The sequence below is a fragment of the Perca fluviatilis genome, chromosome 4 (assembly GCF_010015445.1).
Source record: "Perca fluviatilis chromosome 4, GENO_Pfluv_1.0, whole genome shotgun sequence".
NCBI lineage: Eukaryota > Metazoa > Chordata > Actinopteri > Perciformes > Percidae > Perca > Perca fluviatilis.
This window is the reverse complement of record NC_053115.1, coordinates 27,111,867-27,128,109: the sequence shown is the minus strand read 5'-3', so window position 1 is coordinate 27,128,109 and position 16,243 is coordinate 27,111,867. Positions and strand designations below refer to the sequence as shown.

The 16,243-nt window shown below is 41.7% G+C and overlaps 1 protein-coding gene across 2 annotated transcripts in view; it reads right to left on the bottom strand.

Moving 5' to 3' along the window:
• Positions 1-16,243, bottom strand: part of LOC120556972 (membrane-associated guanylate kinase, WW and PDZ domain-containing protein 3) — a 141,749-nt gene that overhangs the window by 25,037 nt on the left and 100,469 nt on the right. For both annotated transcript variants that reach the window (XM_039796911.1, XM_039796910.1), the window contains exons 3-7: positions 13,556-13,675; positions 7,406-7,612; positions 3,566-3,734; positions 1,010-1,089; positions 136-193 (exon numbers count right to left, since the gene is read on the bottom strand). In XM_039796911.1, the coding sequence (XP_039652845.1) occupies positions 136-193; positions 1,010-1,089; positions 3,566-3,734; positions 7,406-7,612; positions 13,556-13,675 (634 nt within the window). The remainder of the gene's footprint in view (positions 1-135; positions 194-1,009; positions 1,090-3,565; positions 3,735-7,405; positions 7,613-13,555; positions 13,676-16,243) is intronic.

The following is a 16,243-nucleotide window of genomic DNA, read 5'->3' as shown; positions in this document are numbered from 1 at the left end:
ACCGTTCTGGTAAACTGCGTCGGTGTGTCATGTGCATCTGCGAGTGTGATGTGATTAAACATTTTGCACTGTTTGTGATAATGGCAGCTATAGTGCTTGGAAAATTACATATTTCAATAAATCAATAAAACTTACTCAACATAATATGTGCCGTACTGTGGATCGTCAATTTCCTCCCAGCCGTAAGGTAGCTCTGCAGACAGAAAACAGTGCGCCATTGTGTTATGCAAAGATACAAATAGGGAGCACACATAACAGAATGGAAGAAAGAAGAGGAAGAGCAGACAGAATGTTCAGTAGATGATCATCTGGGAGTTGTAACCCTTTAAACATTGTGGTAAAATACAACAGTAGTTACCAGTGTATTTATTTTCCCCCTGACTGGGACGCTTAGCATAAGAAAGTAGCCATGAAAGTAGCATACAATGATTTAGTGAGCTGGCTGAAATGGCTGATGTATGTCATGCCCTGATGAACATACAGTATCAGGCAGACGGAGGGAGGGAGAGAGAGAGAGAGAGAGAGAGAGAGAGAGAGAGAGAGAGAGAGAGAAAAGAGCTCTTCACGCAAGAGAGGGCTTTGGAGTAGCTTTTCAGAAGCCACACACCAACTAGCTTTCTGTCCGCCAGTAAAAATCCATTAAAACCCAGCTGGAAAGGTCCCACTCCTTCAGCCGTAGCCACTCTCTGTCTCTGCCTGCACTTAAGCCCGCATTAGCATCCTGGGGATACAAAGGCACGTCTGGAAATCCTTAAAGTAGACCCCAGCTCGAGGTAAATTAGGCCACGTGACTGTGAAGCTGAGGGTTACACTTAGGTGACGTGTCAATTCAAAGACTAGTTATATTTCACCCTGGTTGGTTATTTGATTAAATGTGTAAAAACGTGTGATGGATTATGTAATGTGGGGCATATACAATAAAGGTACGGCCATGTGTAAAAACATGTGCAGTAGTTAATGGAATGACTGTATGCTTGAGTTCACCAGCTGAGTAGTGCAGCCCACATACCTCCATCCTCACACTTCTCAGGGGGCTTTGCCTTCTTCGCCAAGCGGGGATCCAACCACGTAGTCGTCTTGGTGTTATGACTATGGAGCACAAAAAGCAGCCAGTAAATATCAACTATAAAAGACCTGTGCCAGCTGAGAAACCGCTGCTGAGGCACAAGCAGCCAATAAAAGGATGGTGCCAGTATTAAAAAAACAACAACCGTATTCTCCGTATATGCTTTGATAAGAGTCACTGGATTCATCAACAAACATTTGATCCATTGGTTTACGTCCAGCTGTCACATTATAGTGTTTATGGTTAGGTGCCCTTTTCAGAGGGGAGAAGAAAAAAAAACTCTGAACGTGAAACCCGACAAACTCGTTTATCCTCAAATGTGTTCAACAACTGGGGTGTGTAATCAGGGGGAAAATCACAATGGTCTTCTAATATCTTTAGAGACAAGTGGCTTAGAGCCAAATATGAATAAAACACACGTTTGCATGTATGCACAGTACACCCACACACAAATATAGCTCTAAAAGAGCGCAGTGCTTTACGTGTCTTTATGTTAGGTATAGAAACAACATTTGAAACAACTGTGGCAGTCAATCGGAATAAATGTGAGTATTTACACTGAAGAACTTAGCATACACATTAAGTGGGGGGCCTGAAATGGATTAGTATGTGTATATTTTACACAACTGACTCTTTCTTTCCCTTGTATTTGAACGTGTCAGGGTGAGGTTGAGCTGCTATTTTCTGTTTTTCTTCCTTTTTTCTTATTACTCGGTGATGACAAATGATGTCTTAAGCAGATCACAAACCCATCGTTCATTAACATCACACACACAGGATCAAACCTAACCTGGGTGTTGGGCTAATTAGATCCTGGTTTGATACTAACAGAAACTTCATCTGTGTTTCATTATGCATAAAGAAGATATCAGTAAATGACATGCTGTATGACATCAGATATACAAACACTTTCATTTTTAACATCGCATCTTGCAACATACCCCGCTGCAGTTGTAAGATGACATGATTTACACAAGTAACAACACTCAAATCGTCAGTTGCCCTACATTTCTTCCCTCATCATCCAGCATACAGGCGCTACTACACCTGATCAAGCTAATAAAAAAAAAAAAACATATCTAATGCAGCCTCATCTTACGGTTACGGCTTCTATTATTATATATTTTTCTAATTATGAAAAGACCCCAAAGATGTTCCTACTGACAATGCAACTTAAACAGTGCACAAATATATACATTGGTATACATACAAGAAAAGGCTAACTGTACCCTAAGATAGCTTTACTCAAAGAGAAATAATTTGCATTTGTTGAGGACTATTTTCAGCTGCAGATTAATAGACATTTGTTGCGCTAACATGTTTTTATGGCAGCAGGCCAGTGTATTTAGCACTTACATGTTCATGGTAGTTAAGGAACTTTTTAACAGTTCTTGACATCAGGCTAACAGGCTTTGGCCAAACAGGCAATTCTTCTTACTTCAATTCATTGTGGAGCTCTTTTAATGGCATTAAACCAGTCAGCCTCTTTTTTTCTTACGTAAAACATCTATTTTGTATAGCCTACATCTGTTTCTGTATTTCTTGTTTATTACATATTAATGTTTAATATGTTTGTTTATGTATGCACTAGTCTACATCCTTGACCTTCCACTTCTGGGATTGCCCCGTTAGCGCCGGAAAATCCGCCGTATGTCCTTATTTTCGGCTGGATTTCGGTTACCTAATGCTTCCTTTGTGTTGGAATTTTAAACTCCGGTGGATTTATGAGCATTATGGTCAACTGCTCCTCAGATCTCTGCAGGGTAAATCCAGACAGCTAGCTAGACTATCTGTCCAATCTGAGTTTTCTCTCGCAAGACTAAAACAACTTTTGAACGTACACATGTTCCACCAAAACAAGTTCCTTCCCGAGGCTATTTTGCAGCCGCACTGGGGCACCGTGCAGCGCTTAGCCCATGACGATTGTGATTGGTTTAAAGAAATGCCAAAAAAGCAGAGCACGTTTTTCTCCCATCCCGGAATGCTGTGTGGACTAGCCAGACCCTCCTGTGCAGTGCTGTGGAGGAAGGTCTGGCAATGCAAGACTATGTATGCACCAACCACCAAGGCAAATTCTTTGTAAGTGTTACTTACTTGGCAAAACATCATTTTCTGTTTCTGATTTGTTTGAAATTAAAAAAAATAATAATATTGCTGGACAAACACTTTTCACTCAGTTGCCAGTTTATTATGTACACCTAAGTACTGGAGCAAAATCTTATTAAGTCTAATACAACGGTCAGGTGAACAACCTTAGGATGATTTTGGAATGTTGTGTTGGTTTGTAATAATATAAGAAAGACACGCTGTGAATCCTCATATTGGAAGAGGATGGAACATACAAGCATCTGGCATTTTTATTTAATAAATCTCATAAAATGAACTAATTGCTCACTAAAAATAGTGGTTCATCACAATTGATGCTCATTAATTAGTCAGTTGACGTATGTACAACACTAAATGGTCTCATGGCCCGTGTGGGTTGTGTCTTTCACTTACTCTATAAAGTAGACCATGCCGGTTTCAGTGTAAGCCATCTCCCAGTTAAGGGGCAGGGGCTCCAGGCTATCATCGCGGGGAAGAGAGCTCCATGTGCGGAAGTCCATGGTGCTGCTGGACTGGGTGTAGCTGGGCACCGCTTTCCTCCAGTCTGCCCCCTCTTTGTGCTCTGTAGAGAGAGAGAGAGAGAGAGAGAGAGAGAGAGAGAGAGAGAGGAAGGAATGACAGGGAGAAAACAGAGTGGATGGTTAGCCTGCAGGAACACCTTTGCCCTCCTGTTTTCCTGTGTGCTGCAAGGGAGTGGATGAAGAGCTGATGTCACACATAGGATTTGCATGTGAGCGATGGTGTTCGTGTGTGTGTTCCCAAAGGGCTGTTTTGGATTTGCATGTGCACAGTGTAAATGCGTATGCATATGTGTATATGTACATTCCCTGTTGCAATGATAGAGGCAAGGATTCACATTAGAAAGGTCCATTTAAGCTGAAGGCGGTTTCTGTATGCTAATACTTTACTGCTGCTCTTCACCTATATACAATTGCATTTGTAGACACCTATTCATGAGAAACTGCTCTACAATGAACATGAAACACACAACAAAGGCCTTCCTAATTCACTTAGCATTTCATACCTTCCCTCAGAAGATGGTTACAAAGGGATGAAACACGAGTGCTTTTTATCCCTTTCTTTTCATTTGGAGCTAACCTCCTTACAAGAGCGGATGATGCCTAAAGATGTTATGCACACCACGTTTCTGGGGGATGTATTTAGAATAGAATAGAATACACTTTATTGTCCCTGAGTACAAATTTGTCTTAAAGTGCTCATATTATGCTCATTTTCAGGTTCATAATTGTATTTAGAGGTTATATCAGAATAGGTTTACATGGTTTAATTTTCAAAAAAACACCATATTTTTGTTGTACTGCACATTGCTGCAGCTCCTCTTTTCACCCTGTGTGTTGAGCTCTCTGTTTTAGCTACAGAGTAAGGCATCTCACTTCTGTTACATCTTTGTTGGGAGTCGCACATGCGCAGCAGCTAGGCAGCAGTGCTAGCTAGTCAGTTGTGTTTTCTGTTGGAGATGGTAAGTCCCTTTGGGGTGGACTTTGGCCTTTTTCACTTTGTAAACCTATTACATGCACAAAAAAGATATCTAACACAATAAAGGAAATGGAAAAAGCCAAAAAACATAATATGAGCACTTTAAGCATTGTGCTCCAATCTGTTGCTTCACAACACAAACATGTAACCGAGAAACACCGTAAAATCAACATAAGATCAACATAAAATATATCCGAAACATAAACATAACATATTACCGAAAAGGTCATTCCACCTGAATTTTAGATTGAATACATATTTGCTTAAAATCTAAACACAGAGCCGCTCTGCAGCATCAACATCTGAGTTAGTTGCAGCATCTAAAACACTTTCTTCATTTGCCTCTCTGATCAAAAACGCACACTTGTGCTGTGAATGCACGTGTGTTGAAAAAACATGCAAACACTTGGAGAAGCAGCCTGAGGGCAGTGCCTGAAGGAGAGCTGAGGTGTTTAGGGTTCACAGCAGGGTGAGGGCTCACTCCACAATACAAGATGGGTTGAAGAGGGATTGCTGGGGAGGGGGTAATAAGGACAGTCTTGTGCAAAGATGTGGAAATCTGCAGTCAAGAGTTTAGAGACTTAGAGCTCACATTTTCCATTAACCTCTTTTTTCATTCGACCATAACTCTGCCCATCTATGGCTGGTCTGAGACTTCTCTGTATCAGCTGTGGGCTGTAGCAGAGCAGTCATTTGTGACTGGTTTCTTTCCATAAAAAGAACTCCTGAATGTCCGGGCATCGTTTTGTGTTTGATTTCAATATGACAGAGCGGGTTGGGTAAACAGACTTTGGATTCCTGTGAATCCTTTGTACAGCTGAGCAAGCAGTGTTTGAGCCGTGACTGTCAAAACAATGTTTCATTCGGAAAAGAAAAATACCTTTTTTTTTTTTTAGCTTCAACTTGCCTCAGTATTAAACCCAATTCTCTCACTATGAAAACCCAGGTATGGTGCACGGTATGTAACCCATTTCTGTTGCGGGGCTGTTCTCCTTGTGAGCATTAAGGACATATTTGTTCCTTAGAGAGCTGAGGAGTTGTCCTGATTGATCACATACACACTGTCCTGCTCTCTGGATGACACGTCCTCAAGGTGACCTGTGGTATGAGGTATTAGAAGGTAACAGTAACAGCATTGTCAGCGGACGTTTTATCAACGGTGTGGCCAGCACATTTGAATGTGGTGTGTGTGAATACTGTCACTTTAGAGACAGCACGTCAGCCATGTTTGGTCACTAAATGTGACTTAATCGCAGATCAGTATTAAATGATTTGTTCATCCAAATTACAACACATTTTTCTCACTTAGCTTTTGTGGTATAAAGGCATGCAGATATTTTGGGGTTTTATTTGCTCAGGTTTTGAGATTAACTGTTGACAGTTAAATCTGCGGATTATCCACGGAAGAGCTGTAATTTACTGTCTAATCTTCTGACTATTTTTGTGATTAATCCATTAATCACTTACTCTATAAAAAATCATAAAACAAGTTCCCAGAGTCCAACATGCATTCTATAAATGTCTTATTTTATCTGAACAGTCCAAACACCAAAGAGATAAGTAGGCTAGAGTTTACCATAATGTAAGACAAGAAAAAGCAACAAGTCTTCAGATATAAGAAGCTGAAACCATCAAATGATGATCAAATGGTGTTTTGCTTGAAAAATAAAAAGCAGGTAACTGATTATCAAAATTGTTCAATGTCACAAGTGGAATTGTTTTAACGCTAATTCAGAATAAGTGGGGCACTGTTTCTCTTGAATTTTTCAAAGCTGTGACCTAGAGTGGTTTATAGGACTGCTTGCTTCCTAGTAACCGAGAGCTGACCTGGGGACACATATTGGCCCGGGGCCTAATTATATTCAATCCACTTGGGTCAATGACGGTTCTGTTGCTGCAGGTCTGTGTGCCAATAGGTCTAAAATATTAGTAGACATATATCCAATGGCTACATCTATTTGGGTCTCTTGAGGTGAACTGCATTTGGATTGGATCTAATTATAGCCTTCTTGGGATTTGGTCTTGTTCTCGCTTCCCTTTCTTTGTTTGGAAAGTCATTCATTACTTCGTCTTCAGTTAGGTTTTCTATGGTTTTGTATCAGATCACGGCCAAAATTTTCGATTCTCTCTACTGATGGCACAACAAAGAAAATTCTACAAACCTCTGGTTGTATTGTGGTAGGGGCTGCAGAAATGTCAGGGACAGAGAAAAATATTTAAAAATCTATACAAACAAAACTAAAAGGTTTTAGTGGTAGGTTTTGTAATTGAACAGTTCTCATGTTAGTTCATGTAATTACAACACTAAAAAAGCACTACCTACTTAACTGCACCAGCAGTTACATGTACCTGTGTTACAAATCTCCTTCCCCTGGAAATGAGGAAATAAAAGTGCAAGTACAATCTGAACTGGGTGTGCAAAAAAACTACAACCTTGAGTGACAAATGAATGGCAAGTGGATGATCAATCTGCTCAGGAAGGTGTAGTCAATCTAAAGCAGACAATCTTTTCATGCCGTTTTAAGGGATGGATTGAAAAGTGCACAGTACTGTAGTGTCCTCACACACCCATTGGGTCCATCAAACTGTAAACAATCTGCAGCAAGCCAAAGTCTATATGTCTTTCAAGAGACAGTGACAATGACCTCATGTGGCAAGTCCAAAACCAAAGGACAAACAGAGTTTGCAGAATGTCCGTTATTTAACGTGACATTCTGTGGTTTGACATTTACTGACCAGGCAATCCATTGACCAGAGGTGGCCTCTCATCATCATCTTCCTCCTCGGGGACTGCGCTGTCCTTCCTGTCCATCTTACTGACTGAGGTGGTGCGTTTCCTGGGGACTTCGCCACTGTAGTCTTCATCAAACAGCACCTGATCCACCAGGTCAGGCTGCACCAGGTTGGGCTCCGCTGGAGGCTTCGGGGTCCCATAGTAGTTACCTTACAGAGTGAAGCAGAGAGAGGAAGAGAAGAGAGACTTAATCATAAAATAATGCAACTCCAAACAGTTAAGGAGCAACAGAAAAGGCAGTTGGAGAGCAGACCAACATGAAATAAAAGTGTACAGAATCAGAAAGGGGTTTATTGCCAAGTAAGTAACCCTTACAAGGAATTTGCCTTAGTTGTTGGTGCATTCATAAACATATAACAATAAACAAACAAATACAGAAACAAATATAACTGTTTAACATTAAGAAAGAAAAAAAGGCTGTATGGATTAGTGAAGGATGTGCCATTAACTGTACAATATAAAATAGAATAGTCTTTATTGTCATTGCACATGGACAACAAAATAGGATGCAGTCCTATCATGTCAGAACATCGGCAAATGTGCAAAATAGGTGAATAAATAAATAAATATAAAAGAGATGCTAAAAGTCACTATAAAAATATATTAAAAGAGACAGAAGTTTTTTTTTAAGTTTTTTAAAGTAAAGAAAAAGACATTCACTGCACGATCGATCCTTAATACTCAAGCAGTGTTAAGTGCAGTTACGGCTTTTGGATAAAAGTTGTTTCTGAGTCTTTGTCCATGTTTAAATTGTCCTAAAACACCTGGGCAGTAGTTTCAATGGATGTTATGTGAGGAAGGGAGACACAGTCAGAGAAATCACCCACTAATTCATCTGATTTAAATCAGGTTCGGAAATTAATCCTCTGAATGTCACACACCAGCACTCACGGTTCAATATTTACACGTGTCAGAGGTCTGCTTCCTCTGCATGATTTTCACGTCTCTTAACCCCCTGCTTTGTTTTCCCTGGATAACTGCACCGCAGGGCTGTCATGACTCATGTTACATTAAAATCACTTCACTTGGAATTTGCTAGCAACTAATTACACTGATCATTGAATACAGCAATTATCTATGTCTCAGCTTGCATTTTTTTCCTAATGAAGAAAAAGCTTGTGTTACGGTTTATAAATATTCAGTGGGATAACAGCGCTCTGTAAAGAGAGGGGATAGAGCGCAAAACTTTGTTAAATTATTTGCTCGTTTAGCTCATGGGGCGATCCATCAATGTATAGCTTCTGAGCAGTACAGAATGCAGAACTTAATTTAGGCACAGAATAAGTAGTTATTCAACCTCCATTAGGATTATAAATAATGTGCATACTAATTTATATCCTAACCGTTATTTGTTTGCTAAATGCTCTTCTGTCAGATGCATGTATGCAAAAATGTGAAATGAATCTTTCGGCAATCCATTTGTTAAGTGAAATATTTACTCTGTTCTTACAATAAGCGATCATCAGATTGAGCTTACTCAGCTAAATCACAAATTCTAATTAGATTAATTAAAGAATAGGGAGAGATACCACTGGGAAATAAGGATTTTCAGAAATTTAATTAGCCTCTATAAACTCGATCTTACTTTCAGTTGGACCATGGTATTATGGAGCTTTGATGTACTTAAGCGTAAGCATGCAGACATCACAAGTGCTGTAGTGTAAGAGCAACATTTATCAACTCCAGATCTTTTTATAGCTCGGTACAAAGACGGGAAGCTGTCAACGCGGTTAATGGCAGGAAGAACAGAGGGTTCTGAGGAACACATGACAGCCATTCCGGCAGCCTTACAGCACGGCACAGTAACACAACAGCTTTTTTGATAAGTGAGCCCATCTCGAGTGCGGCCTCATCTCCTCAGGCGAGCCAACTACAATACATGGCAAACTGGGTTAATGCAGCTATGCTCGCCTTCCTCAAAGCAGTGGAAAGGTTGAGGAGGAGAAGGAGGCTGGATGAAAGCCTGCCTCTCTCCACCCTTGTCGCTCGACTCTCTTTTGTTTACTAAGCGACACTCATCCGCATTTGTCAAAGATGGCTTCATTAACAGGGGTGGCACAACGATAGCAAGGAGAGATTGGGTCTGCTGGCTAATCCCCGCCTGTGTCCTGACGTGCGCTTGCATTCATCAGCCAGACGCTACGCCTGTGATTAATTACTTACAAACATGTCTCTTGGCCCCTGATAAATGTGTGTCGCAGATATAGAGGTGTGTGAAGGCAGCGCGTCAGTGAAGATTTGTAGCACCGTTTTCCATTATAAATGGAAGGAAGCCTCGTAAGCTGATGAGCAAGGGAGCTTGTCTGACGTTACTTGTGATTCTCGTGTCACAGGGTTGATGAGCCAGAAAGAGCGAGCCTCCTCTTTCAAAGTGCGCGCAGGCAATTTCATGGTGATGGAATCAGCTCCCAGTAATAAAAAGACTCCTGTTCCCAAGGGCACTATATATCCATAAGCTACACAAGGTCATGAGCACACTTTTTCTCTCTCCGAGATCATGAACTGACCGCTATAGTCACAGAGCCACACAACCGTCCACCCAGTATACCACACATTACTAGTAATGCATGAGTTCTGCACTGCCGTTTACATCTAGTTTAATCTCCAGGTCTGTTTTCCTTCCTCGTTAAAATCCGACTCATTACCACAATGGGGATCCCAAAACAACAGATTTAACGTGATCTCGATTTGGCAGAAAATTGCATTCCCTGGTAGCCGATTAAAGATGTCATATGCCTCCAAAAAAAAACAACCTCTGTGTGCAAAATTTCATTTTCCTGGCAGCTGTCCCTCCAGTCTTGCACTTCACTGCACTGGACTATTTAGTTCTTGTCCGGCTGCTCTGTTTTGCTCCGAGAGAGTGACCCAACCTGAAACCTCAGAGGCGCCAAGACTGAGGAGGGACCAAGAGCCCAGAAAGACTTGCTCTCAGCGCCTGGCGCAGATGGCGGCTGTGTCTGCTTAGCAGGCAACCTGGGACCCTCCAGACCAACATGGAGCAGCCAGCATGTACCCTACCAATCATAGAGCAGAGCCTGGACCCACAGAAACAGTCTGACACTGGCTATGCATGCGAGTTGTGTCCTGACTTCTGTGAGGATGTGGATGTGTCGACATGGTCATGGATGGCAGGATGATAGACAAAGGAGTCGAGGAGAGGGTGTTTAAGTAGAAATGATGTGTACAATGCAATAAAATGACTCCCATTAAAGATTTTTCGAGATAGAGGAAAAAACGTTGAAAACATGAACCATTAACATAATGAGCATTCAGGCATGTCATGTGGGACTATTAGTGGGACCATTATGATTAGCTAAGAATTCCATTAACTCAGTACCTTGAGTAACATTCACCTACTGTTCAATTATAAAGTGAAGGTAACTAATGAGCTCTTCACAGAAGGAAGGAAACCCATGTGACCTATACAAGTGGATGTTTGATGGTTATTTTCCTCTTTTCAAAGAAAAAGAAAGGCCACGAACAAATAAAGTCAATGGGGTTCCATTGTTCAGTTCTGTCTCTGGGAGAGTATACTCAAATCTTCCAACTTTTGAGAAGCTAATCCACACATCTGCCAAGGCAGTCCTGCTTCCTCTGCAAAGGGGTTTTCCATTGGGAGCTGAGGGGCTCAGTATGCCTCGATATCAACTGTGTGTGTGTGTGTGTCTCTCTCTCTCTCTCTCTCTCTCTCTCTATTATGTGCTCTTCCTCAGTTTGCTCTCCATTCTCCATCTTTACCCACGGTCAACCTCTTTATGAAGGTGTAAATCCCACCTGGCTTCAGCTCACAGATGAAGGACAACTCGTGGGCGACTTGGCAGCTCCTGAAACCTGATCTTCCAGTTCTTAGATGATCTATTCCGACAAGGAAGGAAGGACGGGATTTGTTCCATGTGCCCTTATGCGCAAGTGTTTGTTCATTCTGTACTGTATGTGTGTAACTGTGTGAGTGTTTGTGCGTGCGTGGTTAACGTCATTGCTGCCACTGTGCTACAAGGACGAGGGTGGAAGAACCTGCCTCAACAGGCCCATCACACCTTAGAATAAGCACTTCACCATCTGTAAATCCCCACACACACACACACACACACACACACACACACACACACACACACACACACACACACACACACACACACACACACACACACACACACACACACACACACACACACACACACACACACACACACACACACACACACACACAAACTTCTACAAACACACTTGTGCACATCCAGAGGAAGCTACTCTCAGACTTAAGGCGCTTTCTCACTGAATGAGGATTTGACTTTATCTTTTAATTCTCCATCCTATAGGAAACACGAGATGCAGCTGAATGGGGAACGAGAGAATGGTGCAGAGAAGGTCCATTCACGCGACCAAAGGTTGCCCCTCAAGCATTTCCAAAAATCCCCTCCCATTTCACAGCAGCCTGGATTTGCAGTAAGAAAGAATGAGCTTAACGAGAGAGAAAGACCATCATGTTATTGCTCTAATCATTGTGCAATGTGAGAGAAATCCTCCGTTCCAATCCCCTCGTGACACAAATACACTGCGACCGTCTGACTTTCCAAGACCTCTCAGTGCAGTGCAAGTACTTATGCTCCATTGTAGTATAAGGTCTTAGAAATGGTAAATACTTAGCCATTCAGCCGTTCGCCAAGCTGAAATATCCCTCCTTGTGTAAACTTCTTACTGGAAAGAACATGACTGGGCTTGTCTACTTGTTGTAAAATATCAGTCGCCACTGACATGTTTACTGCAGGTAGGTGCAGTTCAAATGAACATTTATATAGTTTTGTTGAAGAGTGGAGAGAGTAGCAGAGGGGTGGGTTACTTTAAATAGCTCTAAACACAAAATTAGTTTTGGATGCTTGTGATGAGCCAAAGCCTGTCTGTGAGAGGAGAGGAGGGTGGGAAAAAGAGGAGGCTGGTATATTTGACTGGTTTACATAAGGTGCTACAGCTATTTGCGTTCTCAGACTCTATTGTGTGAATATCTATTGTATGTTGTCAACAGAGAAAGACATGCTGGCAGAGACACACGAGAACACAGAAGGAAGTGTATCCAATGAACTGACAATTAAAGAATGTATGCTTGCATAACACAGACTGGCACATGCATGATAAAAGTCCTCCAAACCATACGACCACATAGGTCACTATAGGTCACAATCATATAGGTTCATACCCTCTAATACCACCCATTGAAGTGTTTCATAAATTAGCACCCGTAGTGGTGGCAGGAAATACAACCAGTTTGGTTGGCTTAAGGCAGAAAAACTACTTGGTTAAGTTTAGAAACAAAAACGTGGTTTGGGTTAAAAACAGTATAGTACATGACGCAATTATGCATGTGACGCAGAATGTGACATACAGCAGTTCTGTTAGTTAGGTAAACTTCAAATAAATTGGCGTTTACTTTTATTTTCAAACAGATTTTAAATGGGACAGGAACAGCTTTCTCCTGAATGAAAGTCCTGTCCCGCCCACACATAGACACAAAGAATTTCTGGGTCTTAATACCACGTTACATGACTTCCTGCTTTGATCCCGTCATAATTTCTACGGCCACTTTGACCAAAAATATCTTATATTTGAATCCCTGCTGACATAAAAAAAAAGTTACACCCTTGACCTGATTTTTTTCCAGTATTTCCTTTTAAAATTAAATATAAAGTCTGCCTACTTTATTCCTCAGTCGCCCGTTTTACACACAGTGTGGAGGAACAGAATAGTGGAGTTCATCTGAAGTGCTGCGAGTATCGCTGCTAATCTGACTGTCACTTCCAACAAGTCTTTAATCCTGTTTCACTGATCAATACATTTCGTCCTGCTTGTCACATTTCACTAAGGCAGGCGGTAAGTCATAATAACTGTGAATATCGAGCTTACACTGACTCCATTATAAAGAGATGTCAGTGTGAATCGTGTACATATATGCGCGTGACAACACACACACACACACACACACACACACACACACACACACACACACACACACACACACACACACACACACACACACACACACACACACACACACACACACACACACTTCTCATATTTAACACTGTCGTGATACCTACCATCATAGGTCCCACTCTCCAGTAGAAGTCCACTCTCTTCCAGGATCCTGAAGTCTCCAACACTGATAAAGTTGTAGTCCACTCCTGGCACCTCTGTGTCTCGAGGCAGCCGTGTGGTGCCTGAAAGAAAATGCAACCATGTAACGTGTTTTAGGTAAGAGACATAAATGCTTTGTGTTAATGACGTTACATCATGCAATGCTTTTTGAAAGTACTTTGGCTGCTATTTTTTTGTATGAAAGCCCTGAAAGTGAGCTGAGAAGCGTTTCAGTAAGCTCCAGTTCTTTATCGAACACATTCTTCCTCCTGGCTTACAGCGCAATGCGGCTGCAACGTGAACATAAAAACATTATTTTAGGATACACTTTTGAGAAATCTTCAACGGACATTCCTTGCTAACGATTGGGAGGATCCAGTCCGTAACAGTGTTTCTGTGATCGAAATCGCCTTGAACTGCAGCACATTTTTCAAAAGGGTGGATATCTCATTTTGGAACGAAAACCCCCAAAAAGACCTTGATGCCACCCTGTGAAAGATGGATAATTGATGACAGGCCTGCGGTGGTATTCATTTAATCCTCCATGAGTAACTGCAGCTTCTGCTAACAAGTTATTATTGGGAGGCTCTTAATGTATGTCCTGGCTACAGCTGAAACGAAAGAAAGCAGCCGAGTAAATTGTAGATGTGAAATATGATGTAAGCAAAGGGTTGTGTAAGCACCTGGAGTGGTATAGGTTCACTCAGCCCCACAGAGGGAAGCGTCAATGCAAATGACACGAGGCCATTCTGAGAGCTCCAGTGGTGAAGCCGCAGTCTATTCCAATACCGGTGGGAGGCTTTTCCCAGGATGAATATCCGTAAGGCAGAAATGGACACCAAATGATTACATTAGCGTGAAGATAATGTAAACCATATTCCATGAATAAATAAGTAGGACTGGGTTCCTATTGCACTCCAGGCTAATTAGGTGGCGTGTCATCAAACATGTTAAGTCCATAGAAATAACCTCAGCTGAACTGGAGGCAGGGCAGCAGTTATTTATTGCATGGGAGGCTGAACAAAGCACACAGCATGAAGCAATCATCAGTGCTACATTCCATGGCAATCTCTGTCACCGAAATTTACTGTCGCCCATGGTTATGGAGCGGATTCATTCATTCACCCGGTCCAGTAAATCCTTTTCAGGGTCGTGGAGAGGACAGTGGGGCGAGGGTAGGAGGGAGGCTGAGAAACACCAGCGCAGGCCACCAGTCCATCGAACACAGACAGTCATTTACGTTCAGAAAAACAGGCGCTTTAGAATTTCAAATCAACCTGACTTCCGCGTCAGGGGAAATCAGAGCACACCGAGTAGCCCTGCAGCAGCACAAGGAGGAGATGCAAACAGATACAAACGCCACGCAGAAGCCATGGATGTCTTTCTGTGAGATGAGTCAGAAACAGACTGTGTCTCATGATCACAGTTTAATGAACACTCTTTCACACATTTAGGTAAGTATACAGTAACAAACAGCAGCTGTGTTTTATATTGATTATACATTAAGGAAATGTGCTAATCTGTTCGATGACAGTATAAAATATCTTGCACTGAAACCTTAAATAGCGTATTCTGATACAACTATGCTGTATGGGATCTCATTGAAATGTGTTGTTGCATTTCCTAAGTAGATTCCTTGACACTTGTCACGTCTGCGCTTATTAGCAGTGAAGTCGCTGTACAGATCGTGGTGGCCCAGTGGCCTATTAAGTAACTTTTATATTGCCGTTTCCTTTTGTTTTTCCGGTTTTATTTTCTCGCTAACAGGACTGTGACAGCTCTCTGCGCCCATGAGGAGTAAAAACACAGTTTGAAAAAGAAAGAAATAACCATCAGAGAAGCTTCCTTCCACAGTGTGCCTTGATGCCACGCTTTGTGTAAACTAAAGCAGTTGACACTGCATCGAGAGTGAGAATGCCAGCCTCCGCTGCTTCTCATTACCCAACTTGTTTGCCTGCCCGCGTTGGCTTTGGTCACTCAAAATTGTCCCCTGAAGCCCAATTACTTGAGCCACAGTTATGTACCTGTCAAGGATCTCCCCGAGCCATCAGCCCGGAAGTCACACCGATATATACCATCAGCCTCCAATCGGGGATCAGTCGCTGACAATATAATGAGGGCTTGCTGAGCTTTGAGGGTACATCCGACTGAAAGCGTTAAATCTTTTATAGCAGAGCTAAAGTATGTACATAACATCCTATCATACTTTCCTTTTCAATACAGGAGCTGGATCTGCATTAAAAAAAAAACTGTCAGAGATTGGTCCTTCTAACAAAATGCTCAGTGTATGTTGAAAAAGGTGCAGTCGATACACTGCAGTTAATTAAACCAGACAAGAGAGGGATGTGGATATAGAGAGGCTTTATCAAAGACTTTCTGTCAGAATAATAAGTTATACACAGTGTTGGTTAACACATCCAGGAAATGTATTTGCATTGTGCAGTGTTAGGAAAGGAAAGCATGTTACAGTACTAGGAATATTTTGAGATTTTGGGAAGTACACTCCAAATCTTATGTGTACAGAAAATATGTAGCTACAGCCAGCATCAGGTGTGCTCAGCTTAGCATAAAGACTGGAAATAGGACAAAATCTGCACTAATAAACAGGTTATACTGTATTTTGTTTGTTTTAATTGTGCAAAAACCGTGTA